The sequence below is a fragment of the Podarcis tiliguerta genome (genome assembly GCF_965153285.1).
Source record: "Podarcis tiliguerta genome assembly, chromosome: 5".
NCBI lineage: Eukaryota > Metazoa > Chordata > Lepidosauria > Squamata > Lacertidae > Podarcis > Podarcis tiliguerta.
In genome coordinates this window covers 23,439,977-23,467,795 of record NC_139538.1, presented here as the reverse complement: position 1 = coordinate 23,467,795, position 27,819 = coordinate 23,439,977, and the positions used below count along the sequence as shown (strand labels likewise).

At 41.7% G+C, this 27,819-nt stretch overlaps 3 protein-coding genes across 9 annotated transcripts in view; 1 reads left to right on the top strand and 2 right to left on the bottom strand.

Moving 5' to 3' along the window:
* The window catches only part of MED12L (mediator complex subunit 12L), a 162,609-nt gene that overhangs the window by 57,141 nt on the left and 77,649 nt on the right, over positions 1-27,819 (top strand). The gene's annotated exons all lie outside the window — the stretch shown is intronic.
* P2RY14 (purinergic receptor P2Y14) lies at positions 698-27,771 on the bottom strand. Of its 3 annotated transcripts, none has more exons than XM_083442951.1 (3): positions 27,631-27,771; positions 4,183-4,293; positions 698-2,505 (listed from the first exon to the last, which is right to left on the bottom strand). In XM_083442951.1, exon 3 carries the CDS (start codon positions 2,483-2,485, stop codon positions 1,472-1,474), a length of 1,014 nt encoding a protein of 337 aa, XP_083299077.1. In that variant the 5' UTR covers positions 2,486-2,505; positions 4,183-4,293; positions 27,631-27,771; the 3' UTR covers positions 698-1,471. The 3 variants fall into 3 exon arrangements, with proteins under 3 accessions (XP_083299077.1, XP_083299078.1, XP_083299076.1); XM_083442952.1 differs by lacking the exon at positions 27,631-27,771 and adding an exon at positions 6,591-6,696; XM_083442950.1 differs by lacking the exon at positions 27,631-27,771 and adding an exon at positions 5,875-6,188.
* On the bottom strand, positions 10,798-27,771 carry GPR87 (G protein-coupled receptor 87). 3 transcript variants are annotated; one of them, XM_083442891.1, is made up of 3 exons: positions 27,631-27,771; positions 13,717-13,843; positions 10,798-11,935 (listed from the first exon to the last, which is right to left on the bottom strand). In XM_083442891.1, exons 2-3 carry the CDS (start codon positions 13,820-13,822, stop codon positions 10,893-10,895), a joined length of 1,149 nt encoding a protein of 382 aa, XP_083299017.1. In that variant the 5' UTR covers positions 13,823-13,843; positions 27,631-27,771; the 3' UTR covers positions 10,798-10,892. The 3 variants fall into 3 exon arrangements, with proteins under 3 accessions (XP_083299017.1, XP_083299016.1, XP_083299015.1); XM_083442890.1 differs by lacking the exon at positions 27,631-27,771 and adding an exon at positions 16,789-17,000; XM_083442889.1 differs by lacking the exon at positions 27,631-27,771 and adding an exon at positions 16,264-16,401.

Here is a 27,819-nt window from a genome sequence, read left to right as displayed (position 1 = left end):
GTAAGTGTTCCTGTTTTCAAACATTTTCCAGAAGCCGAACGTCCAATGCAGCTGTCGGCTATTGTTTCCAGGGCACCTGCACAAATCAGAAGCTGCAGCTTGGTTTTCGAACATTTCGGAAATCAAATGGACTTCCGGAACTGATTAAGTTTGGCGCTTTTGTTTTTGCTATTTATTTTGTGTTTTTGAGGCTTTTTCAATTAATTTGTTTTTGTGACTGTGTGGAACCCAGTTCAGCTATTGATTGATTGATTGATTGTGTGACTGTAGAAATGGATAAAAGCCCCCACCCCCAATCCAAACAATGACTATCATTAGTGCAGGTAAGAAAAAAAATAATTTTAATTTGTATCATCTATAATACTGTCTTATTTATTTTATAGTACAGTACACTGATTATTGCTTTCATTTTTTGGATCAGTGGTCTCATTAGATAGTAAAATTCATGCTAAATTGCTGTTTTAGGGGTTGTTTTTAAAAGTCTGGAATGGATTAATTCGTTTTGCATTACTTTCTATGGGAAACCACGCCTTGGTTTTGGAACGCTTTGGTTTTGAAATGGACTTCCGGAACAGATTAAGTTTGAGAACCAAGGTACCACTGTATAACTCTTCTGATAAGGGATTCTTTCTAGTAATATAGCATTTATAAAAATAGATAGATGATAGATAGATGATATATATTAAATAGCCATTGCTGAAATCCACATTATTTTATTTTGATATAAATTCAAGCACAAAATGCACATAGCACTCATGTTTGTATGACTTTTGCATACAAATATATTAATAAAAAATTGAGGAGCCAAGTGAAACAATCAGTTCATTCACAGTAGTGATAGTGTCTTTTAAGTCAGCTACAGCTGTCCAAATTGTTTAGATTCAGTTAAGGTGCAATACAGTCAGAGCCACATCCTTACTGGTTGCAAGAAAGAAGGCAGTGAAGCGAAGGCTAGCTAAGGGCGGCTCAGCTTGGTGAGGCAGTGGCCCATTTGCACTCAAGGACCAGCCTCCCATTGGGTCCATCTTAGCATATTGTAAATAGCTTGCTCTCATAGAATCAAAGAATTGTAGAGTTGGCATGCATTCTGACGGTCAACTTGTCCAACCTTCTGCAATGCAGACGATGAAAGTATCCATGACAGATGGCCATCCAACCTCTGCTTAAAAACCTGCAATGAGGCAAAGTCCACCACCTTCCAGCCGAGTCTATTCCACTATGCTCTTAATGTCATAAAGTTCTTTCTGATGTTTAGTCAGAATCTTCTTTCTTGTAACTTGAAGCCATTGTTTCGAGTCCTACCCTCCAGAGCAGGAGAAAACGAGTTTCCCCCCTCTTCCATGTGACAGTCCTTGAGATATTTGAAGATGGCTTTCATATCTCTTCTCAGTCTCCTCTTTTCCAGGCTAAACATACCCAGTTCTCTCAACTGCTCCTCATAAGGCTTGGTTTCCAGACGCTTGATTGGAATTTATGGAATAACTACTATTTCACAAATCACATTTGACTTTTTAGATCTAGAGTTTTCTAATTCCTCAGACACCTTCAACTTGAGGTGCAATTTTTGGTACAACCTTTCCTTGAAGGGTTGGCAAAGAAATACATAAATAATAGGATCAAGGCAAACATTTGCAGCACACAGGAGCAGAGAAAGTTCCTTTAGGTAAAACAACACCTCTTTTGTTAGGCAGTTATAATGATGTGAAGCAGTTTGACTCAATGTGTATGGGATTCTTACAACATGGTATGGAACAAAGCAAATTATAAATACAAGCATGATGGTGAAAATATTCCGATTGGTTTTTTTCCTTGACCGTTTGGAGTTTTTCCTGAATTTTTGGTGGGATAGATATATTTTCCTTGCTATAGAACTGTAAAAGGCTATTAGGAGTAAAAAGACAGTCCAAAAAATTCCTAAGCAGATGTAGTTAGAAGCCTTGTGCCACTGGACTCCAAGTTCATTTTTGAGGTTCACACAGTTCTTCGAAAGATTTTTGGTAGGATGTTGATTGGTTAAAATTGTATTGGGAAGTGATATCACTATATGAAGTGCCCACACGGCTACACAGATAAATCTGCTACATCGAACAGTATGGAAAGATGTGATGAACTGAGGCTTCACAACTTTGTAGCATCGGTCGAAGCCTATGAGACCAAACAGTGTTATGCTGATATACATATTCAGGTAAAATACGACAGCCGAAAAACGGCAGACGAAAACACTGAGCCGCCAAGATCCAATTTCTGAATCGGCGAAAACTTTAAATGGGAAAGTTAAGCTCATGATGAGGTCAGCAACCACAATGTTCTTGAGATAGACGATAAAACTTGTCTTGCTGGGAATGTACAGAAAGACCCAGGCTGCCACCCCATTCAGCAGGATTCCTCCTAGAAAGATCAGACCGTAGGCAACTGGGAGAACTTGTTTTCTTATTATCTCATTGAAGCTGCAGGAGTTTCCTAGAGGAGTGCTTGAATTAGGCATCTCTAGTGCATTTTCAGTTCCTGTGAGCAGAGAAAGAAAGAGTTATCGACAAGAAGAATCACCTCCAGCAGAATCCCCCCATGTATCTTGCTATATAGCACATGAAGACCACATTCAGGAATTATGTGCTGCTACTTTGGAACATTTTTGCATAGAGCTAAATCAAATATGTTTCCACAAGAGCAGGAATAGGGAGCCTTTTTCAGCCATTCTTGGGAACTTTCCAGGGGTAGCATTTGCCTGCTGTGGGTGCGACCAAAGGCAAAAATGCACAGAGCAATGCTTGTTCAGTATGCTGAAATATAATGTACTTTGCAGCCAGTGTAGGTTTCACATCCACAGCTGCAAACTTTCTGGGGGGTTTTCGGGAGCCTAAGCACCAATATTGTCTTGAGCCAGTGTGGTGCAGTGGTTAAGAGCGATAGACTCGTAATCTGGGGAACCGGGTTCGCGTCTCTGTTCCTCCACATGCAGCTGCTGGGTGACCTTGGGCCAGTCACACTTCTTTGAAGTCTCTCAGCCCCACTCACCTCACAGAGTGTTTGTTGTGGGGGAGGAAGGGAAAGGAGAATGTTAGCCGCTTTGAGACTCCTTAGGGTAGGGATAAAGCGGGATATCAAATCCAAACTCTTTGATATTTGCTACTATGAAGAAGTTTGAGTACTATTGCTGTATAAGGGAGGGATAAGAGAACACACAGAATAACATAACCAGTGAAGCTGAGCAGCTGTTGGCGAATGTTTGATGGGCGTACTAAATTGGACCATGGGTCCAATGCAAGACCAAACCATCACCTCTTCTACCAGCAGATGGCAAATGATGATAATAAGAAGAATATAATTTATTTTTTATACACTGCCCATCTGGCTGGGTTTCCCCAGCCATTCTGGGCAGCTCCAAACAATATTAAAAATACAATAAAACATCAGACATTAAAAACTTGCCTATACAGGGTTGCCTTCAGATGTCTTCTAAAAGTCAGATAGTTATTTATTTCCTTGACATCTGATGGGAGGACACTCCACAGGGTGAGTGCCACTACTGAGAAGGCCTTCTGCCTGGTTCCCTGTAACCTCACTTATCGCAGTGAGGGAACCCATTTAGGGCTTTAAAGGTTAGCACCAGCACTTTGAATTGTGCTCAGAAATGAGCAATAAGATACCATGAGAGGGCTAGCTAAGGTGACAACCTCCCAGATGTTACAACTTCCATCAGCTTTGGCTAGCATGTCCACTGTTCAGGGATTATGGGACATATAGTCCACCAAATCCATTTCCCATCCCTGGGGAGATGACGGTGCGGGCTGGGAGCGGTGACCCTGGGGAAATTCCTAGTTGATGTGCATCAGCAGGGCTCCCCCTTCTGGTGGTTAACCCTTCCAAGACTCCTGCAGACGGGCAGGAGTCAGATATAGCGTAAGCCAATACCACTTACATTCTGTAACCAATAAAGTTGTGGCCTTTGTTGCCCATTAATCTAAAATACTGTTTCATGTGTTTTTTATTCCACTTCCTTCCCGGGAGGGTTTGGGACCTTGCCATGCAACATCTTTGAGAGTGCCACATTAACTACCCCTTGTGTAAGAGATTACAAAAGGAATTCTTGCTGGAATGAGTGTAAATTCCTTTCCTGGAGGGACCACCAAACCTGGAACTGCAGAGCGAAATCTTCAGCGTTGCTGAAATAGCCTTGCTTACTTTATTTTCTTGGATCTTGGATGTTGTCTTGTATATTCACTTGACTGGTTAACGGTCAGGGGAGGCTTTCCATTCTAAGGAACACACGGAGTCTGCCATTCTTGGGTAGGTCTGTATGTATAAGAGGGGTGAAAACGTAGCTGTAAAAACTGGGATCTTAAATTTGAGAAAAATATAGTATTTCCTCTTATTTGACATGGCTGGGAAAGTTAAAATACCTTGAGATACACTAAATTTATAGTATGAAGACTTCTACTGCAAATGCATGTTTCCCTCCCTCCCTTGTAAGTGCCATGCCATCTCCCCAATTTGAGAACCCTGGTTGAATATACAGTTCTTGGTTCTGTTGCTACAGCTCTCCTAAAAAATAAGCACTATTGGGTCCTGTTGATTTCAAATGGGGTAGACAGACATTGCTAGACTCTTACTAGAACTTGATAACCCCGTCCATTGATTTTAAACTGCAAAATCAACATTCCCAATTACACAGCCCTCAAGGTGGTAAGAATTGATTTGAAAACGCAACGGGAAGCATTTCCAGTATGATTCTCAGTACAAAATAAGGTGCTTGTCCTTCATAAAGGAGCTATAGCAAGACAGAAAAATCCCTGGGTTTAGTTGCTTGAGGTTCCTTTTGCTCCCCTTTTTGTCTGCTTTTCAGCCTAGTAAACATAGGGTTGGCCCATGATTTATATCCTTTATTTGGACTCCTTCAGGAGGAGATTTTCGTCAGTTTCCTCTGTCTCTGCAACCCCTTGAAAATGGGCTTCTGAGGGTTGGCGCACCCTCCAGAATAGCATGGGAAAAGGTAGCCAGGGGCTGTAGGGAGAGGCAGACATTAGCAACCCGCCCCCCTTTTCTGCCAGTAGGTAATATCCTGAGTGTAACTTAATCCAGGAAAAACTAGGACTAGTGGGACCAGGCTGTAGGATCCAACCCATTGCTGTTTTCTTACTTTAAGTTCATGTGAAATGAACTTATAATGGATTTTCAGAAAAGAAACAGAACAGTATTATTATTTTTTGCAACATGTATAACTGAAACATATTCTTATTTGTAAACATTCTGCCATTGCCCTTATCTACAAGGTATGGTAACTGTTTTCTGGTCTCTCCTTTTGAAGAGATCTTTTTTTAAAAAAAAAATGATATTTGTACATTGACATTATAACTGCCTCCCCAAACAGCAAAGTATCATGAATGTGTTGGAGCTACAGCTATTCTGTATCAAAATGCAAATTTCAAATTCTTTTTTTAAAAAATCTTTAAATTTAAAAACTTTATAAATCCTTTGAGAACCCCTAAACACAGAATAAATTGACATAATAATGAAAGAAGCTTTTTATAACTTCCTCAGAAGATCATGTGGTGCTAGTTAATACAGGATGAAATTAGTACATCATGCAGAGAAGAGTCTTCAGCCCTATGTAAGTTAGGTGAACCTTAGTAAACAGAATAAGCTATTATAAGTACTGAATAGTACCCTGTTATTCATCTGTGAAATATTGGAGGATGTGACGGAACAATACATTTCATTACTAGAAGCCGCACACTTTAAAAAGTTTTATAGGCTTTCTGCTTCCAATTTTTAAGCTGAGAAAATGACTTGCATTAGGATTAAGCGTTTCCATATGAAGGAGCCTTTAAAAAACAATCTTATGCTTATTAGAATGCTTCAGTTGCATTTACTTACCAATTTGGAGAGTCTGGTATCCTTTCAAGCTATTCAGTAACTAAAAAATATGTTTCCGAATTCATGCAAGAATAATGCTCCTTGCTATTCCTGCCCTGCCTGGTTTAAAAACCCTGGAACTTCTTGAACTCCAAAATTGGACTTGAAAAAAGCCATTGTTAGTAATGTTTCTTGTTGGTGCCAAGTATGGGTTAAGTGTCAAATGCTGCAGCTGGCCAGCTCTCCTATACTTCCACGAAGGGCAGCTCTGAACTATTTAAGTGACAAACCGCAGACCTTGGCAAAAAAAGAGGAAATGTTGTGAAAGCTGAAATCTTACCAGTTGCTAGCATATAGCCCCTGTAGATTTTTTTTTTTGCCTCACTCTTAGAAGCATTCTAAAGAGCTGGCTTCAGTGCTCTGGGAGATGCTGTGCATTTTATCTCTGGAAACCGTTCAGTGCAGTTCCGCTCTGGGTTGCTGAACTACAACTCCCATCATTCCTGACCATTGGTCATGCTGGCTGGAGTTGGAGTCCACAGGCTACCATCACTCAGATGATTATTCTTACTAGGTTTCTATCCCACCCTTCCTCCCGAAGGAAGCAAGAGTAGCAAACATCAAAATTTGAAAGCAGTCCAGTAAAACACAATTTAAACATTTCAAAACAACTCAAAACAACCTAAAACATTTAAACACTCACAGCTTCTGATAACATTAAAAAAACAGTCACGTACCTGCATAATTATTAATTCCGTGTTTGCCATGGCCAGTGTCTATCACCCATCAATTGCCTGGGTAAATCTATACTCTGAATCTATCCTGGAATTCAGTAGTGAGGGATTCCACAAACGGGACCACTCCTGAGAAGGCCCTGCCATGGACAAAAGGGTTTGCTGCACTCCAGCTTCCTTTTAGTATAATGCAGTGACTGGTGGTTTTATAGCTGTGCAAGGGAATTTGTGCTCACTTCCTGGCTCATTCATACGGTACTTGGAGAAGAAGTCATGGCCTTAATAACGGAGTGCTTTCCTTACGTATGAAATTGGAAGGAATTCGGCATTCTTTTTAAAGACAAGAATGAGATCACAATTGGCACAAGATAGTAAACCTTCAAATGAGAATTTCTAGGGAAAGCAGTTTGATTCCTCTTCAACTATACCTGTTCTTTTAGTCAACGTGGAAAACCACCATCTGTTGTGAGCCACTTTGTACAGTGTGGGAAAGAACTTGTGTTTCTGATAAGTTGTGATTGCTGGCATCTTTATAATGACCTTTAAAAAAATGTTTTCTAGGGCATTGAAAAACACACTATCAGAAATAGGGTATAAATACAACTATTAGAAATTCAACTATCATAATTCTTTGTTTCTTTGAATAATTTACATAGCTCTGCTTTTGGATTCTGAGACATGTTCCAAGGACACAAAATAGCCACTGCCTCCACATATATATATTTCTCATACCAGCTGTTTACATGTGTGAACAACCAGCTTTTGCAATAATCACCTGCTCTCTATCCTGTGAGCTGAGAAAAAAAAATCACATGCTGTGATTTCTTACGTTTACAAAAGGGAAGTTGCTTGGGCATTTCACAGCTGATCTACCCACGTAAACTTTGAGGAAGCCATGGTGGCGTATGACCTGAACAAACTCTGAATAGCAAAAAAGAGGGATTAGCCCTTATTGACTTTCTAAGTGTTCCTTCCCTATTGCTGGCAATGCTTTTATTCACCCTTGTTATGACTCTGCTGGCTGAAGCTTATGGGATTTGCGGTTCAGAGGGCACCAGGTTAGGGTAGGCTGCCCTATGCTGTCAAAAGCATGTAAGCTATGGTTACCAGATTTTTTTCAATGAATCCGGGGACCCTTTTTTTTGAAGCTGAGTAGCAACAGGGAGTCAGTAGTGGGGATGGTGAGGCAAAAGACCCCGGGCCCAAGCACACATGCATATGCATGAAGGGTGTAAAGCCCTTCTTTCGCACCCTGTGAAACATAAATGCGCAGAGTTTTTTTAAAAACTGGGCAACAGTGCGCCGCCCACCCATGACTCCTGAGCCTTCCCCAATCTCCTCCCCCCTCCCCCCTTTGTTTTGACAGATCAGGGGAGGCTCGGGAGTCACGGGTGGGCAGTCGTTGCCCAGGAGGGGCCAGCCTGGTAGTGCAGTTGGCTCTGGCTGGCTTCAGGAGCTGCTGGCTGCCGCGGCGCAGGAAAAATGGCGGGCTCCACGGCAGCGAGCAGCAAGCCGCTCCTGAAGCCAGCCAGAGCCAACAGCGTTAACAGGCTGGCTCTGGGCTGCTGAGTCTGCCACTGCCACGTTTCCCGGAGCCAGATTTGCAAATCTGGGGACATTCTGGGGATGGAATTTTCCGGGAACAGATTTGCAAATCTGGGGACTGTCTCCGGGAACCTGGGATGCCTTGGTAACCCTAATGTAAGCTCCTCAGGGAGAGCAGTTTCCCTCTTATTTACATAGTATTGGAACCAGAACATACAAGACTCATGTAAGGTAAAGGTAAAGGTACCCCTGCCCGTACGGGCCAGTCTTGACAGACTCTAGGGTTGTGCGCCCATCTCACTCAAAGAGGCCGGGGGCCAGCGCTGTCCGGAGACACTTCCGGGTCACGTGGCCAGCGTGACATCGCTGCTCTGGCGAGCCAGAGCCGCACACGGAACGCCGTTTACCTTCCCGCTAGTAAGCGATCCCTATTTATCTACTTGCACCCGGGAGTCAATCAATCAATCAATTTATTTATTTATTACACCCGGGAGTGCTTTCGAACTGCTAGGTTGGCAGGCGCTGGGATCGAACAACAGGAGCACACCCCGCCGCGGGGATTCGAACCGCCGACCTTTCGATCGGCAAGCCCTAGGCGCTGAGGCTTTTACCCACAGCGCCACCCGCGTCCCACAAGACTCATGTAGCGGCTAGCAAAAGCTGCAGCCTCTTTCCCTTCTCCCACAGTGCCCAGTAATCCCATATTGCATTATGTGACACTGACAGTGCTCAGAGTTTCCCTGACCAGGCAATGAAGTGCAGTGGGAAAACTAGCAGTACAGGGTTGTCACATTAATTTTGCATTGCTAGACTTTGCGGTGGGGAAAGGAATATGAGGCTACTGATTTTATCAGCAGTCACTCTGCTTCCCCCGTCAAATCAGAATGAATGTTGTATAAGGAGCAGACATCGTCGAACCTCTGCACAAGCAATTCAGGATGAATGCTCAATAAATGGGTTGCCTCAAAACCTGTTCAACAACACCTGGGGGCCATCAGATTGGGGAAGGACATCAACTGATAAGTCTATGGTTACACACAGAACTGTACATAGCCACAGACTCTCGCACACCACAATGACCCAGTGCACAGCAGCTGTGAAACATGCACATACCATGTTAGGGATAACCAGAAAAAGGATTTTTTAATTTTATTTTTAAGAACAGGTACTTGCTTCTTTTTACAAATCTATGGTGCAATCCCAATTGGAGTACTGTCTTCAGTTCTAGAAGCTACATCTCAAAAAAAATTAGAAAGAAAGGCAAGTAAGGGGAAACATGTATAAAAAGGAATCAGCATGAATCAACAATAGTTTCTTGCCACCTTCTGGTTGTGCAACATAACTACAGTACATGAGGTTTAATTTTAAATTGATCATGTTTAGCAACACCCAGAATTCCATGTGTTAATCTACTGCATTAGATACTATCACATTAGACTGTGATAGTTATTAATACTCCTCAGTCAAAGCATACTATAAATAAGATTAAGGAGAATGCATCATCCAAATACTATATGGATTTAATTATAGGTTTTTCTTTCAGAAAGAAAGTGAGGCAATTAAAACATAGCTGTCAACTTTTCCCTTTTCTTGCGAGGAATCCTATTTGGAATAAGGGAATTTCGCTTAAAAAAAAGGGGAAAGTTGGCAGCTATAAATTAAAAATGCATCACCGTCACATCTCTTCTGTAGAAACATGTTTACTGTAGTGCAGGAGTGGGCAGAAGATAGAAGAGGATCCGCTAATAGATCTCTGGGTGATCTATTGGCAATGATTTTTGGCTCCCATTTGTTTAACAATGAATCCATTGTTTATGTTGCTGGTCTATATCGTAAAGAAGAACATAAGTAACTTACATTCTATCTGTTAACAGCTGCAAGAATGTCAATGACTCAATACTGGCAAGTTACATTACTCCCTTCTTGGAAAGGATGGCTTGATAAAGTTCGTGATTTGGCTATAATAGCAAAAGGAGCATCTTATCTAAGAGTGAGAATTGCATGAAAATATAGAAACAAATTCTGGGAAAACTGGTTGCTCCTCATATAATACAGTTGTGCTCCGCAAGACGAAATTAATTCGTTCTGTGAGTTTTTTCGTTCTACGAGTTTTTTCGTCTTGCGAAGCACCAATGTGTATTGATGGTTTCCCATAGGAATGCATTGGCGGTTTTTTTAAAAAAGGCGCAAGACGTTTCGTCTTGCGAAGCAAGCCCATAGGGAAATCCGTCTTGCGAAGCAACTCAGAAAACGGAAAACCCTTTCGTCTAGCGAGTTTTTCATCTTGCGAGGCATTCGTCTTGCGGGGTACCACTGTATTATGAAGAAAACAATGACCTCCCATGGAAGCAAATTCAAGTAGCTTGAGGGTTTGTTTTTTTAAAACAATAAATATTGCAATTCTACGTTAGTATGTACACACACACACACACACACACATATATATACACACACACACACAGAATTTTATGTTCTGAAGTACTTTCTTTCTGGAACCGTTTTGTTGATTATTGACAATAATTGTAACAGAAGCATGTTTTCCTCCACTAGATGGCACAGTACAACATTTGTAATAGTCTAGCCTAGATTAAGTCAAAGGCCTGGTTACTCTGCTATATTCTGCATGGCTCCCTTGTACGCGGAACAACATGAAAAACAGCGGACATTTGTTATAATCAAACAAAAATACTTTATTATTTACAAATAACAAATATACGGATACAAATATGGGACGGAATGTCCATCTCATTGTCTTCAGCGTCACAGATCAACGTATTCGTGATATATTCGCACCTCTGATCTTCTAACACTCTGAAGCGATCTAATGCTTTCGCTCCTCGTTCGCATGTTTGATTTCCTAAACATCCTTCTTGAAAATGATCTGCACATGAAAAAGTAGATGATTGGATCTAGGCACACGTTGCACGCAGACAGGAAAAGTGTCACTTCCTTGCAGTAGTACAGGATTTTGTGTGCCGATTCGTCCAAAAGTTTATCCAGGTGGCCAAAAATAAAAGGTATTCTGCACAAATGATATGGCAAGAAACACGTGAAAAACACTGCTACGACCACCCTTATGCTTTGGTTGTGCTTCCGTTTGCGACTTGAAGGACTGGTAAATTGTTTGCTTGATTTGTAGATATACTTTGATATTTCAATGTAACATCCTATCAATACTATCAGTACAACGACAAACATGCCGTTGTTGATGTAAATGACAGCTCTGTGCCATTTGACTCCCAGGGAACTCTTTAGCTTTAAGCAGTCACCTATGTTTTTCCTAGTCGCATGACCATTTGTAAGGATCACATTTGGCAAGGCTAAAAATGCCATGACGACCCAAACGCACGCAGACAGAATCTTGGTGAACGTGATGCTGTACATCCTAGAATCCCCAAAGGGTTTCACCACTTTCAGATAACGATCGATGCTAATGAGTCCAAGGAACACAATCGTAGTGTACATGTTGGCGTAGAACAAAACGGTCGAATACCGGCACAGGAAAAAATGGAAGTACCATGGCCCCAGCCTTGAGTCCTGGATGATTTTAAACGGAAATGTCAGGGTCATCATCAAGTCTGCAACCACAATGTTTTTGAGGTAAAAGATAAAGCTGGTCTTGTTTCTGATGTGGAAGAAAATCCATACAGCCAAGCTGTTCAATAAGATGCTAGCCAGGAATATGATGAGGTAAAGCACAGGTAAGACAATGGTTGTGAATTCATTACTGGTAGAATTCCCAGGTAGATCTTGGGAACAGTTGGCTAAAATACTGTTGCCTTGACCCAGATGTTGATGATGATCTATAGGAATGATGGAAAGAAATGGTCTAAGTTGGTTTAACAATCGTAGCTATTCATACGGAACTATAACAACAATAACTCAAGAGTTACCCCCATAATCAAGAGTCACATCCCCATAATTTATGTGAACAGAAGGAATCCAGAAACTGTTTCTGGATGCACACTCATCTATCACATTTGAGTAACTGTGGAGCATGTAGAAAGGGTGCAATTAGACATGGTGGGCTACTATGCTACTGAATAGCAGTTGTTTGGGATTAACAACTAGAGGTGGCTCTTGCTTTTCGTCTCCGCTTGTGAAGCACCTGGTTGGGCTCTGCTGGAAATGTAGCGCTGGAATGCATAAATATTTGGTCTGATTCAGCAGGGTGGTTCTTAGGAGGTCAGCAGAGTGAGGTTCTACACCTGGTACAGCCAGGGGAGTTGCCCTCCTCTTTCAAGAAAATGTTTTTATTACACTGCTGTGTTTGCACGCTACAGAAAAGGGCTTCAGACCACAGCTCCAGCAATGAGGTGGCAGGGCGTGCATTGTTTTAAACTCCCAACAGCAGCCAGCTGCACAAGTATGCTTAGTGATGCCAGTGACTAAGATCCTGTCTGCATGCAAAGGCTTGTTAGGATGAGCCCTCGGAGTCTTATTCAAGGACACAAAAGGGTATTGAAAGGGAGGGGGGAAGACTGGAACATAAATATATGCTGTGTTCATAACTCTTAAGACCAGTTCAGCAGCAGAATGAGCTGCCTAAGGAAACTGTAAATTCTCCATTTATTGAAGGTTTGGAAGCAATGAGGCTGCAAGTCGAGTTCAGAGATTGTGCAGGGTTGTGCTAAATCTGTGACAACACAAGAACCACAGATCATCCCGCTCCTGTCTAGCCAATCCTTGGGTCCTGCTTTTTATGCCATTTGTGGTGCAACGCTGCAAGAGAGCCACCCTTGCTTTAGGAACTCTTTACCCATCAGTTTAGACTGCATCAGGCTTCTAAGTCCTGTGAATCATAGGGTATTTTTGTGGCATGCTGATCATATAGTGAGGACCACCAGGTGCTTGATTAAATACCTAATTGCCAGTTTCTAGACTCACGAATGCAGGCTGTAGGTGGGTATCTGCTTGCATTCATATCTGCCAATCAGATCATTGTGCTATCGGCATTGATAGCACTGCTATATTTGTTTGCTTGCTTTTTTTAAGAGGAGAAGAGGGGGAGAATATGGAGTCTTCAATCTAGGGTTGCCCCAAACCTGACACCACAGGCAGTCTCTACTCTTTGGCACTGCCCACGCATTCCAAGCCCAGCAGCAGGAACTGTGTTGAGAGCTCCAAATGCTGGCTGCAGCTGTGTAGCAAGTAGAACTGCGTGCATAGTGGTCTTCTGAATGTGAATGGCATGCGAGCAAGGGTTATCTTCACTAGATTGCGGTGTATATACAGGTATGGTTATCTTTTTTAAATACCGTATATCGATAATGAGGGGCTTCATTAGGGGTACTTGTGAATTTTGATTATTAAAAAAGAGATGTGTGTGTGGACCAGGGGTAGTCTGTTTATTAGATGGTCTGAGGTTTAAAGACAGTGACCTCATGAGCTTGGTTAGAATGCTAAGCAAGAATGGAAATAACCAATGGTTGTGTTTGGGAAGTCTTCTAAATGAACTGCTCTTATGTAAAACTCAATTAATAATGTGATACTAAAAAGGAGGTACAACTGTAAAAATTATTAACGCCTCTCTAAAACAACTGTGTCAGGAATTCCTGATTTATTTATTTTTAAAGTCATTTACCTGGAAGCTTCACATATGACATGTTAGACCCCATTATTATTGTTGATTTGCAGGTCAAATGCTTTTCAGGAGACACACTGGTGGCAATTGATCTGGGACACATCATGGGTTGTACAAGTTCTAACGTCTGAAAAATATAGGAAGTGAAAATATTTACAATAGGCAAATACCTCAGTGTCAACAGCAGCATCTTTTAGTTTCTGGCTGAGCACAGAATGATGGCAGCTGTGCTACAGGCCTCGGCTTATAGGACAAAAATAATGAACTCAGCTGCATCTTGGCCCTTAAGAGACAACTCAGACATGGCTTTTCCTCCATGGAGTTCAACTTCAAGTAAAGAGGAGATAGGTGTGCACCATCATCTATGAAGTGTGTGCATTTGCTTCCTGATGTGTCTTGTGGAAAATGCACTACATGGAAAGGATAGTCTAGCAGGCATGTCCAAAGTCCATTTCTGGGGCCTAATCTGGCCCGCCGGTCAGTTTAATCCGGCCCCTGTGGCAGTTAATTTTCTGGGGTAAAATCATAAAAAAAACTTCAACAACTTCAATTGTAAAAAAAGGTTAACAAGTTTGGTTGGCCATTTGGTCGGCCCTCATGGCCCTTCACTTCATCAAATCTGGCCCTCTTTGAAAAAAGTTTGGACACCAATCCTTCCTCATACACACAGAGATGTGTCACTGTGAATGAAAAAGCTAGGACCAGCCCCGATTCTGGAAAAGGCTCCTACAATATCACTGCTCTCTTGGGCAATGCAGCTTTCTGTATAGATTCTACATGCCCGTGCATTAATTACCAGCTCACTCTGCCACTAGCTTATAGTAGCTGTTGCCTTGTAACATGGACTCCCAAAGTAGTAATTATCTGGAGACAGACAGACAATATTTTAATCGACTCCTATGGGTAAATTGTGAGCAACAATGAATGTAGCAACAAGGACAGACTATCTTGTGGGCAGGTGGTTGCATGTGAGAGAAACGAAGGCCAATACTTAATTCATTCCAAGCTAGCACAAGTATATATTTTTCCATTTTAAGTACATTTGTACTGCTGCCGGTAGTTTATTGATGCTTTAGCTAAAAGCCTGGGCTTATCATGGATCCTTCAGCAATTATCAATGGGATTCAATATAACTGTGTCCTGGTTGCAGACAATTAGCTCTCTATTAAATAAAAGTGATGCCTGCCATTCTTGAGTTTCTCACTTTGATCCACCAAAGACCAATTTACTTGATTAGATTTCTTGGATAATAATCTCTGGATTCTCTTCAGCTTTTGATTGCTTTGCTCTTTCAAGGCAGACAATCAGCAACAAATGACAATCTGAATGACTAATCTTGACTCACATAATCTTCATCCCAGGGTAAATTAGTATGTAAATACTACTGGGGTTGTTACCTCTGGTGGATGGATTAATGCAAAACACGGTGAAGAGTGAGCAATGTGAGAAAATTAGGCTAGGGAGTGTCATTCAAAATCAGAGATAGTTAAATTCAGGAAAATATCCCTGAGAATTTAACTTCTGGATTCTGGCGATGATAATAAGTTTTTTCCATGTCCATTACCCATGTTTCTTATTATACTATAAACCCTGAGAAGTTCTGTAACAATTTAGGATTGTGATAACAGGTAAACCAATTATAAATAGGGCATTATTCCCAGCCTCTATCCTTCTTATTTCCGATATTCCGCCAATCTGTACAATTTATGACCTACCAACCAAATACTGTACAGGAACTATGGTTTATCTGCCCACCCAGAGTTCAGTAAATCTAGTTTTGCTGTTACCTTTCTGGGAATATTGAGCAACTGCAATACTGCCATAAATTGTGGGGAGCTGTACTCATTCAAGTCCCATGGTGGATTAGCCTGCCCCATTACAGAACTGTTTAAATATTTTGGGAGCGTTACAAATAAATTGCATTTCATTTTGTACATGGGTTTGATATGTTTCCTGTCAATAATAAATTAAGATTGCAGATGATTAAAAGTTAGCGACGCCAAGAACATGGTAAATTTTACACTATATGTAATTATGAACAGAAAATAACCATTTCTAGTCCCAGTGCTAAAATACATTTACATTCAATTAGCACAAGTAAATGCAGGTCCGCAGCCTAATTTGAACAGGTGCTTCACTTGCCAAACAATATGATAAAATGGCTTCTAAACACAAAAAACTCAAATGGCCTGTTACAGATAAACAACACTTCCAGTTGCCAGTTTTGTTTCAACCATGTAGTTTTATTCACATTGACTGTCTCAGAGTGGATCCAGAGTGCACAGCATCTCAGAATTCTCATACCACTTTGAAAAATTCCTTCAGTGAACTGATTTAAGATGTCTAAGTAAGAAATCTAGTAAATATGCCCAAGCAACCAGTGGGCATCACTGAAATATCTACTCATCAACCAGTCGGGTGGGAAATGCATTTCCTATCCATTTGTCTCTGTAGGACATAAGAACATAGGACAAGCCTTCTGGATCATGCCAATGGCCCAGCTATTCCAGTGGCCAACCAGTTGCCTGTGGTATGCAAGCTGCCCACCTGTGGTTCCCTGTAACTGGGAGGAAAAATAATCACATCTTGACTGGTAGCCATTGATAGCCTTGTCTTCCATGAATTTGTCTAATCTTTTAAGCCCCTGAAGTTGGTGGCCATCACTGCATCTTGTAGGAGCAAGTTCCGTAGTTTAACCTTTGTGCTGTGTGAATAATTACTTTCTTTTATTGGTCCAGAATCTTCCATCATTCTGCATCATTGAATGTCCACGAGTTCTAGTGTTATGAAAGAAAGAGACAAAAACGTTTCTCTATCCGATTTCTTTATGCCTTTATGCCTTGCAGAATTTTATCATGCAACCTCTTAACTTTTTTTGTAAACCAAAAAGTCCCAAACGCTGTAACCTTTCTTCTTGGTTTAATTGACTCCACTTTCTACATCTCTCCATTTGGAGGACTGTCCATTGACTCATCCTGTATGCTTCCTGCTACTTAACCAATTTCTGACCCATGAGGGCTTCGCCTCTCATTCCATGAATGTAAAGCTTGCTCAGGAGCCTTTGTGCGGTACCTTGTCAATGAGATGCAGCAATTCAAGCTTCACTTGTGAAAGTGGAGGACCTTGGTTGGACTTCCGTAGGAAACACTTGACTTCATACGCTGTGGTCTATGATGAGGAGAAAGCCCCATGATCTCAGCTTGCTGACACAGCTTTTACAGGTAGCAACTTCCTATGTTTTCGGCTTCCTCTCTTTCCAAACGCCTCCCCTTTCTGCCCTCCCTTTCTCAATACAGTAGAGAGATTTCAAGGTGCCTCGAACAGTTTCAATATTGGTTTTACCAGCAGCGTGTGCTTATGAAGTCAGAAGACAGTGGTTTACCAAAGCCACTGAAAAAGGGACAAGTAGCAGTGACTTCAAGTTACAGCAAAGAATATAAAAGTTGGATCAGCAACTGAATCTGAACTGGAAACCCCCACAATGTAATCTGAAGCTATGTACACACTCATTGCACCAAGTGTAATCCTACTAGGAGCACAGGGATTGTAAAGCTGGGCTTCCTGTGTTGTGCGAATGCTTGACATTTTAGATTATTTATAGATACAGACAAAATACAGGATACTAAATGTTGTACCCAACATGATGCCTTCCAAGGTGATGTTGGACTACAACTCCCATCATCCTTGACTGTTGGCCATGCTGGCTGGGGCTGGTGGGGGTTGTAATCAGGAAACTTGTGAAAGGTCCCAGTTCCCCATTGCTGTACTATACAATGAGCTGGGACTATTGTCTCTTGGATAGACGTAAAACATTTTTTAAAAGCATCCCTTAAAATGAGCAATTCTCCCCAAAAATGACATTATGTAATCTATAGGTTTTTAAGCCACCTCTGCCAACTCCTAGCAATAAACTTGCTCAATGAGGAGACCTGTGTGAGGCCCTTAACATGTTGGGAGCACTGGGCAGTTGTTCAAGCATGCGCTTGGATTGATCTTCCACTAATGAGCTTTGTCATCTTAAAGCTGTACTTTCTCATTTGCTCTTTTTGTTAACTGCCAGCGTCCATGGCAGCCGTGACACTAATTGGGCAATAGCTTCTTCAGTAATGCAAGCAGCACAGTGCTTCCCTTCATGCCCTTGTAGTGAACTCCTGTGAGCCTTAAAGGCATTCATGTCTACTGCATATGATCAGATGGGGACTTCAAAGCATTTCTTAACAGAAGCAAAGTCAGTTTCACTAGCATGGTATTGTCTTTGTGAAGACTTCCTCTACTCCTCTTTATTAGACTACTACTAGTAGTAGTAAGCTGTTAAATTGAAGTTAAACCCTACAACCCACAAACTGTATATGCTTGTTTTTCATTTAATCTTGTGAGAATTATTTTTGAGAGGCAAGAAAATATAATCCAGGTTGAGATGGAATTTTATATGGAAAGAGGGACCAAAAGCTCATCTAAACTAGTTGCCTTCCCAAAGCTGACAGCCAGTGTATGCCTTACGTATGAGTATGTTTTATCTTGTTTGAATCTTGCCTTTCCTCCAAGGAGTTCAGCATGGCAGACATGGAGCTATTCTATTCTATTTTCACATCAGGGCTCTAAATTGGGGGTTCCTAAAGTGCTCTGTGGACCACCAGTAGTGCATGAACTTCAACTAGGAGGCCCATGGTGGTGACTCTGCCTAGCAGTGTTGTATCCATGTGTGTGTGAAGAATGGTGGGCACAGCATCTGGAACAGCTGGCATAGTGGCTACTACACGATTCTTAGAATCTGGTGGTCTGCCTGGAAGGTGAGCAGGATGGAACAGAAGTGATTGGGGAGGAGGCACTGCCTTAGAGAAATAAATTCGTGGCTGGTGGCAAGACAGGGGAAGGTCTGGAGTTACGTGATCTGCCAAGACCTGAAGCAATTTTCAAGTGATCCAGGGGAAACCATGTTTGGTAACTACTGCCCTAAAGAGTACATATGATGTAGAAGGTGAATTGCCAAAAGCTAGCTCCAAGTTCAATAAAATAATTGCAGTATCTTGCATTGACTTTTAATCCTTTCTTCTTCTAATCCAAGTAATCCTGACCAGGTGTGGACAGACACCTACCCTTAAAAAAACACAACCAAGATATTTTCATAGTATTGTAAATGTTTCCCTCCTTGCAATTAGGGATGTTGACAGAAGCTTAACGTGGTATTTGTTAACGCTAGAGAAAAAGAGAGAAAAAGCCTGCAATGCTGATCCAGTAAGAACCTCAGTGCAGAGGAATATTTTAAGCCTCATATGTTTTATAGGTTGTGTTGCTACATATTTAGCATCATTAAAGTAAAGCCTCTGCAATAAATATGTGTAAAGTACACACTGCTGCATATATGGTGCAATTTGTTGTTGTTAATGCTGATGGACTGGTTTGTGTATCTGAGCAACATAGCTAAATTATAGGTTACAGGATACACTGAAATTATGATGAGTTAATAGCATCTGAATTGCTTATGGTGTTGGATTATTTGACCTATATAAAAAAAGCCATCACGGTGACGAAAAACTCTATATGGAAGCCATAAAATGCCCAGTTTGGTTTCTCTTTCCCAGATTGCGTATGACTTTGTTTTCAAGCATCTGACTACATTTAGGTTGTGTTTTACTATTTTAAAAAGGCGCTAAACTGCTGCCATGCTTGAGCCTCGGTACAAATTTCACCGCTACAGATGAATGCAGTTTAGCTTTCTTTCTTTTTTAAATGCTGAAAAAATGGCATTGGGATATCCTAAGGCAGCCCTCCAGATGTTTTGGGACTACAACTCCCATCATCCCTAGCTAACAGGACCAGTGGTGAGGGATGATGGGAGTTGTAGTCCCAAAAAACATCTGGAGGGCCGAGTTTACCTATGCCTGTCCTAAGGACTTTTCCTGTGTTTCAGCCATTTTGCCAGGTGTGAGGTAAAGAGATGTATGTAATGAGCAAATCATGATGCTGCTTCCTCAGCAAAGTCTGCCTATCCCATTCAGGCAAAATGACATACACCCTGACAGTCACACTTTACCAAGAACAGTTTCTATTTTCTGGTTCTTATTCATAAAACCATTGACTTAGATACTAATTAGGCACCCATGAATAGAAGGTCTCATCGATGGAACCAAGATCTGGCAGACAATTCCACCAGCGAAGGTGGGGGTGGAAGAGGAGGCTGCAATTTTTGTTGAGTCCCCTCTTTATCCTGTAGCCCACAGCATCACTCATCATGCAGCTCTGGAGGGCCTCCAACCCTCTAGCACAACTGTTAGGGGGCAGACAGGACTTCAGGAGGAAGAGGGAACCAACAAAACTAGTATCTGTCCCCTCTTCCACTTGCATGATTGGAGTGTCAGTGCCAGTGGTTCCAAACTCAGAATCCTAGCCACTGTCCCCATTCTTGCTCGTTTGTGATGCCTTGATGATTTTTTTTTTTTTGTTGCTGCTAGTTTTGTCATTCCTCACAGTTTTATGTTTCCGAAGTCTCTAGAAGTTAAAACTCTGAGTGGGTGGATGCATTATCTGTAAAGAAGGACATCATGGCAAGGTGAAGAATAGCCTAGCCACATCCACCAGCCAGAGAAGGAGCACCTTCAGAGAGTTTACATTGTTCCCTCATTTTTCAAAAGAACTCTCTGTTCCAACCCTTAGTTGTCCGGGCAATGGAGAGGAGAATGGAAATATATGATGGCCCTGTCGATCAGCCAGGAGACTGAGGGCTATTGTGTTGTGGGTGTTATAATAGGTTTTGAGATTTGTTTTTGTTTTAAATTAACCTGTTGCTTTTAGGCTGCCTTTAGAATGATTCAGAAACAAGATTGCACAATAATCTAGATGCATACCAAATAGACTTGGATATATTCCCCCCACCTCCACTCCGACAGTAGGAAAGCTGCCTGAGAAGAGTTCTGCTCAGGGGGTGCTTTCACTAGTGGAAGGTGGTGGAGAGAGAGGGAGAGAAAGCAACGTTTACAGGTCCTCACCACAGTCCCTTGCACCCTCCAGCAATCTGCAAGCCTTTAAACAGTGTCCTGTACCTCTCTGTACTAGTTGGGTTTTCTGATATTCATTTGTGTGTCATGTTTGTTACTTGATGCCCTGGCCTCTTATGAGAGGAAGGCCAGGATAATTTTTTATTTTAATTTTAAAAAGAAGCATTTAAGTTTAAATTAATAATTATTAATATTTTTTAGAAATATTAAAGTTATCATTAATTAATGTACTAGATAATCCTCAGGGTTCCTTCCAACTCTACAGTTCTAGGATTCTATGCTAAATTTACAAATTTAAATACTAAATTATTTAAATGATTATAAAAGAAAATGTGTCCTGGAGTTCTGAACATTGTAGGTGGTGATGCTGGGGGCTACAGGGGGAGTTCGCAAAAGTCTTGCTGCCACCTTCTGTCAGTGGGAATTCTCTACTTGATCAAATGCCTTCCAAGGATGGAAGGAGCCCATATACCCCCTTATTTCATGGGAATGTCTGTAGCTCAGTGGTAGAGCATCTGCTCTGCATGCAGAAGGTCCCACTTTCAATCCCCAGGGTCTCCAGGGTGGGCTGGAAATGTCCCTTGCCTGAAACCCTGGAGAGCCAGTGTCAGTCAGTGAAAATACTGAGCTTAATGGGCCAACAGTGTGACTCAGTGTAAGTCAGCTTCCTATTTTCCTATCCGGTTCCCTTATACAACAAGGGACTTTCCATTTCATGGCCTGCAGTTACTGTGGCATATTCTGAACTGGTAAACCTAACTGTCCAATACAACACCTGTGCTACCCGTAGCCTTAACAGAAAGAACCACCACCCCCTTGGCTTTTAAATGAGTGGAAGACAGCGTATGTTATTGGAAAATAAATAAATGCAGCTGTTCGGTAAATAGTACTTTAATAATGTATAAGAGTAGTGGCGGGGGAGATTGTGAAGACTCTTCGTAAGAGTACAGAGGTACCTCATGTTAAGTACTTAATTCGTTCCGGAGGTCTGTTCTTAACCTGAAACTGTTCTTAACCTAAGACACCACTTTAGCTAATGGGGCCTCCTGCTGCCGCCATGCAATTTCTGTTCTCATCCTGAAGCAAAGTTCTTAACCCAAGGTAATATTTCTGGGTTAGCGGAGTCTGTAACCTGAAGCGTCTGTAACCCGAGGTACCACTGTAAAGGGGAGTCCTAAGCATGTCTTTTGCTTTCATCTGTGTGACATGCAGCTAGAGGCTGTGTAATTATTGGGTTGGTCTCAAGTGTCAAGTTAGATTGGAGATGCAAGGGGGAGGAGTGTATTTCTCTGAATAATAAAAGTTGAGGTTCCTAGGTAGGAGCCCACTGTGAAGGAGCATAGTGAATCCCGAGACGGGAAAGAGAGGTTGCAGATGTAGGTCACGTCTGCCAAGTTAGGAAAGGGGACGTATTGTTAAAATAGGTGTGGACGTTGCTCAGCATTGCATTGTGGGGTGGAGCACAAGACCTGACTAAGGGTGATGGATTCTAAAATTAACTCTGCAATTAAGAGAAGGAATTCTAGACTTTTTGTTATTTTAATGCACACCTAGCTATTGTTCCAAATGGTCTTTTAATTTTAGTGATTTTCTGGTGGTAGTACAATGAACACAAAGTTGTTTAGCAGGTGAGTTCTTAAGTGTGCGCCTTATGTGCATGTTACCATTTCTAAACAGAGGAATGAAGCAGCTTCTCCTTTCTTCCTACAGACTTCATTTCTGCTATGTAAACTACCAGGCATGTTTCTCTGATATATTGGAGAGATACTTTCTATTCCTTTATTACCCAACCACATTCTTTGTTCCATTAAAAAACCCCTCTCTACTCCATCTGCCCCATTGTCAGAACAGGTACCACTTTTATGCAAAAATAGCACTTGGCCACACCTCTCATTGGTTCTGCTGTGCCTTCTTTGAGCGCTTTTGACTAGCTGGAATGTGTCCTTGAACTGCCCAAGTCTCCTGCAGCCTGGATGGAGGGGGGGGGGCATAGAAACCTTTGACCTTTGGATGGCTGGAATATCAGGCGCTGTAGGTAAGAGTTACAGCTACAGCACTGCTGACTTTTGCCCTTGGCACCACCATTTTTGGGCTGAAAGTGTTTCTTCACCCCAGGTTACATGAACAGGATTAACCAAACCACCAATTTAATTAAGCTCCAGCAGACAGAATGTCCACTCAGCCACTAGGAAGCTGAAGTATTCTCTGCTGACCAAATCTAGCTGTTCAAACCACAAGCAAAGCTGCCAGCCATTCTGCGTGACTGCCTGCCGAAACACTCACTTGGAGATGTAGAATCCATAGGTTTTCCCATTGTGGCAGGTCTGTTAGAGTAACCATACTTTCAGAGGTGTAAAGGATTCTGCCCAAGAGGCACAGAGTGATTGCTGCTGGCCTGCATAGCAATTCTGCTTCTTATACTGTAGTTGTTTCAGCTTGTAATACTGATTTCATTGACTCCACTCAAACCTGACATAATTCAGAAACACACGCTACTGCTCTATTGTGTGTTGAAGATTTTAGTAACTTTGTTCTTCTTTTCCGTATACAAAAGTAGTGCACCTATACATAAAATGATATGCTTAACTTTTAAAGGAATTCTCCTGCAGCCTACATTAGTCTTTCTTAAAGTTTCTAGCCACTAAGAACATATTCCAAAGAAAGCAAAGCAAAAGGCATATGTTAACACAAAAGAAACATGCTACAAGTTTCCATTTCTATGAGCATCCTGTATATGAATTGGCTAATTAAATAAACGTAAAGGTAAAAGACTCATAGATGGTTAAGTCCAGTCAAATTTGACTGTGGGGTGCAGCGCTCATCTCTGCTTTTCGGCCGAGGGAGACAGCATTTGTCCTCATGTGGCCAGCATGACTAAACTGCTTCTTCTGCACAGAACACCGTGACAAGTGCCAGAGTGCACGGAAACACTTCCTGCCACAGTAGTACCTATTTATCTACTTGCACTGGTATGCTTTAGAACTGCTAGGTTGGCAGGAGCTGGGACAAAGCAACGGGAGCTCAACCCATCGTACAGATTCGAAATGCCAACCTTACGACCAGCAAGCCCAAGAGGCTTGGTGGTTTAGACCATAGCGCCACCCACATCGAATGCAGGATGCTCATAGAAATGGAAACCTGTTGCATGTTTTTTGTGTGTGTTAACACATGCCTTTTGCTTTCCTAACATTTTTATATTGCCCTTTCTCTAAGTTGCTCAAGGCACTTCATGTTTCTTCCCCATCCCAGTCCCCTGAAATATGGTGATATTTGAGACATAAATCTGAAGAGTTGACCTGGCTGGAGTACAACCCAGTAGCTGTCCTTTGGATAGATTGCCTGGGTGTGCTATTTAAGTGCTTCCAGTCCCCCACTATATACATGAGCATGGGCTTTATAACATGAACAAATCACTCCAGTGATGAATGCTGGAGCTGAAATGCCACACCGAGAATCTGGGAAGCTGCCAAGTGATCTGCCCTTAGACATTTGCATTCAGGCTTAAATAGCCGAGCTGCAGGAGCGACAGAAATCTTTGTTTTAAGTCTCCCGCTGGACAGAGACTCCACAATCCCTAGATGATTACTTAGACGGCATTGCAGCATGGCTGGGTAGCTCTGTTAATCAGTGGCTTCCGCAGCTTTGCTTTCGACTTGGAGCTGACATCAGTGGCCAGGAAGGGGGAGAGAATTAACTTCCTGTGTCTAAAGCTGAAAAGGCAGCTATGGAGGGGCAAGGGAGGAGAAGAGATGAGTCAGTTCTTCTAGGGCTCTGTAACAGTCACCCTCAAACGTCTGCGCATCGGAAGCTATCACTGGGACAACTTTCTGCTTGATGCCATTTCAGTCAAGCTAGATGTGACCTTGCCAACAAAGGTCCGTATAGTTAAAACTATGATTTTCCCAGTAGTGATGTATGGAAGTGAGAGCTGGACAATAAAGAAGGCTGATTGCCAAAGAATTGATACTTTTGAATTATGGTGCTGGAGGAGACTCTTGAGAGTCCCATGGACTGCAAGAAGATCAAACCTATCCATTCTTAAGGAAATCAGCCCTGAGTGCTCACTGGAAGGACAGATCGTGAAGCTGAGGCTCCAATACTTTGGCCACCTCATGAGAAGAGAAGACTCCCTGGAAAAGACCCTGATGTTGGGAAAGATGGAGGGCACAAGGAGAAGGGGACGACAGAGGACGAGATGGTTGGATAGTGTTCTCGAAGCTACGAACATGAGTTTGACCAAACTGCGGGAGGCAGTGGAAGACAGGAGTGCCTGGTGTGTTCTGGTCCATGGGGTCACGAAGAGTCGGACACGACTAAGCGACTAAACAACAACAGATGTGATGGGAGTCCCATCCTTATGAAGCAGGGATACCAGGGCACTTTACAGGAAAATGAGTACATGAGGAAGGGGAGAGAAACAACCCACTACCGTCACTTACTTCACTGTGCTCTCCTGCATTAAGACATTTTCTTAGTTCATGTTCAGTCTTGGAGCCAGGCTAGGGGAGAATGCTGCTTAAAGCAATGGGACGCATGCAGCAAAGTCAGGCAGGGGACAAGAAATGGGCTTCTTTTCCATCCCATGGGCACTCCTTTTCATGCAAAGAGTAAACCCTCCACACGTGCGGACTGAGCAGCCGTGTGGATAAAACTACATGTGACTACACTTAGCCTGTTTGGCTATGAGTAGTTTTGGTTCTGGACAGGGAAGAGCTCTGAACCCCTAATGATGGTTTTAAAAAATTCTAACACTATTTTTTTTAAACTTGCAGGAATAGGTAGCACTGGGTAGAATGCAATACACAGAAACATTTTTTTATTTAAATATTTAGAAGTTTTTGTATCATAACATTTAGCAGTTGCTTTGCTACTAAAAGGTCTTTCCAGAAACCTGGCCTGGATTCTAGAATGGCATTTTGCTATTCTGCTACCGTTGTAAACTTTACACTTTGTTCACCTGACAAGCTGTGTGTGTGTAACATATAACCTTCAAAGTTAAAACAGCGAAGAAATGAAAGATTTTCTATCCAAAGAATCTCCTGTACTTGTCATTCTGCACGTTTATCATAAAAGAGTTTTTGCAGATTGAATAACTACTCTGCTAGAATCAGATACTTACTCTCCTGTGATGCTAATTATACTAAAAATAGAAGCAAGTTAGAATTTCAGGAAAATAATAATAAAAAAAACAACTTGCCTCCTTTTCCCATTCTGACATTCTGTAGTGTTCTCTGCACTCCTATCAGTCCAGAACAGTTTGTAGTATCATGTTGGATGGACTGGTTCCTCTGTGAACTGAGTAGCATAACATTGCACGGTGCATTTCAGAATGCCAGGGCTCCTTGGGCACCTTGGGAATTGGAGCAACCCAGACAGTATTGCATGCTACTACACGTACAGAGAACTGTGTGGCTGGTGAGTTAACTGCCTAGAGTTCTTTTAGGGTGGGGAGTGGAGGAAAGGCACTTGTGGTTAGGGAACGAAGACTGGTGTGTGTGTGTAACAAGAGGGTTAAACTAAAGGATAAAAAGAGGCTGAAACGAGATGGGAAAGAGAGGCAAAGGTTGAAAAAAGAAAATCTTCAGAAAGCAGAACCTCTTAACACTCTGTTTGGTTCTCCTCCCACAAACTGTGAGAAATGGGTGCTTTCAAGTGACCCGTTTACTGAGCATCCTGAAACATTTGCAGGGAAATTAGATGTTGGTTATTTAACAAGCATTCATTCCGATTTGTTTAATGTTACATGGTATTGCTTCAGAGCAAGTGTTATCTCACACTTCACACTGTATTTGCCTGTCACCTTCCTTACCACAAAATAAATCCAGTCTTTTGGAGAAGTGGACCCAAGGGCTCCATGTAAACTTTAATTGAATCTGTCAGTATGTGACAGAATCCCAACAGTGACAGCCTGGAAGCACCCAGTGGCATCTTTCATGCATGCCCACTTCTCTTTCCTCCACCATACAGGCATCCATAGCTATTTCTCTGCAGCTGCTGCACAAACATTTATGCTCCATACAAGAGCAAAACCAGGCCCATGAAGACTAGTTAGAACTTCAGGATTAGCAGTGGAAGACAGATGAATGACCAAAAAAAAAAAAAAAAAAGCATACAAATGAAACCATTTTTGTTATGATTTTGAACGAGTAGCAATGGGGGCAGTTGAAAAAGCAGACATTGTCTGATGTACCAAAAACGCACGCCTGGATTTTGTAAAAGCAATCAGGTATCCTTGTTTCTTTCCAAACAAAGCAATGCATATACCGCAGTATAATCTTGGAAACGTCTCAAGATTTAAAATACGTATAATAAAAGTGATATCAGTTCACATATCTGAAAGACTGGAAACAGGTTGTGTATAAGCTAAGTAGAAAAACTTTAATCTGTTGGCTGCTCTGCATTTATCAGAAATTTAGCTGAACACTCAAATCAATTACTCCAGTTCATGGTGTACTAAGCTGAGGGGCTTTTAATGCCCTTGTTTCTGGTGTTTTCCAGAGATTCCTTGCCTGGCATGTTCTAGCATGAACTTCTTATGCCTCATTAGAGCAATTAAAGAGAATATAAACCCAATGCTACGTTTGCTGAGCAAGACCAAGCAGATCTAAGGAGAACCTTTCAAGTCATTTTTAAAAAAGTTATAGGTTCCTAATTTCATAATTGCCTGTTATACAACATGAGAGTTTAGCCTAGCAACTTTTTTTGTGTACTGCACAGAAATGTTTTTGTTTTTCAACTTTTGGAACTAGACAAATAAAATCAATCTAAACTAGAGATACAAACCAATGGAAGCCTAAACATACAAACACCTTGTTTTGACTTCACGCATTTCGCCAAGAACGATTTGAAAATTTGAGGTATCGTTAAAGTACAAGCCTTCTATTTTGCACTCTTTTGAGATAAATATAAAATAAATTACCTGTCATCTGTGTTGCTCTTCATTTGGCTTTTTGTTGTCAATGCTTGTAGCAATGTCTCCAGGGTGCATTATATTCTTCCAAAACATTAAAGTCTTGTTTGCTTTCTCCAGGACAAGAAAAAACACACGTTTTGAACTAAGTATCCGAAGATTCTAAGTAAGGTGGATTTATAAGTTAGATGTAGGGGA

Bases quoted from the DNA above. Each gene is read 5' to 3' on its own strand.
- P2RY14 (XM_083442951.1), bottom strand. From the start codon at position 2,485: ATGCCTAATTCAAGCACTCCTCTAGGAAACTCCTGCAGCTTCAATGAG.
- GPR87 (XM_083442889.1), bottom strand. From the start codon at position 16,317: ATGGCTACCAGTCAAGATGTGATTATTTTTCCTCCCAGTTACAGGGAA. The intron at 13,844-16,263 runs GTGGGCAGCTTG...TATATTTTTCAG, and splicing joins CCAGTTACAGGGAACCACAG to ACGTTAGAACTTGTACAACC. The intron at 11,936-13,716 runs GTAAATGACTTT...TCATTCCTATAG, and splicing joins GTCATATGTGAAGCTTCCAG to ATCATCATCAACATCTGGGT.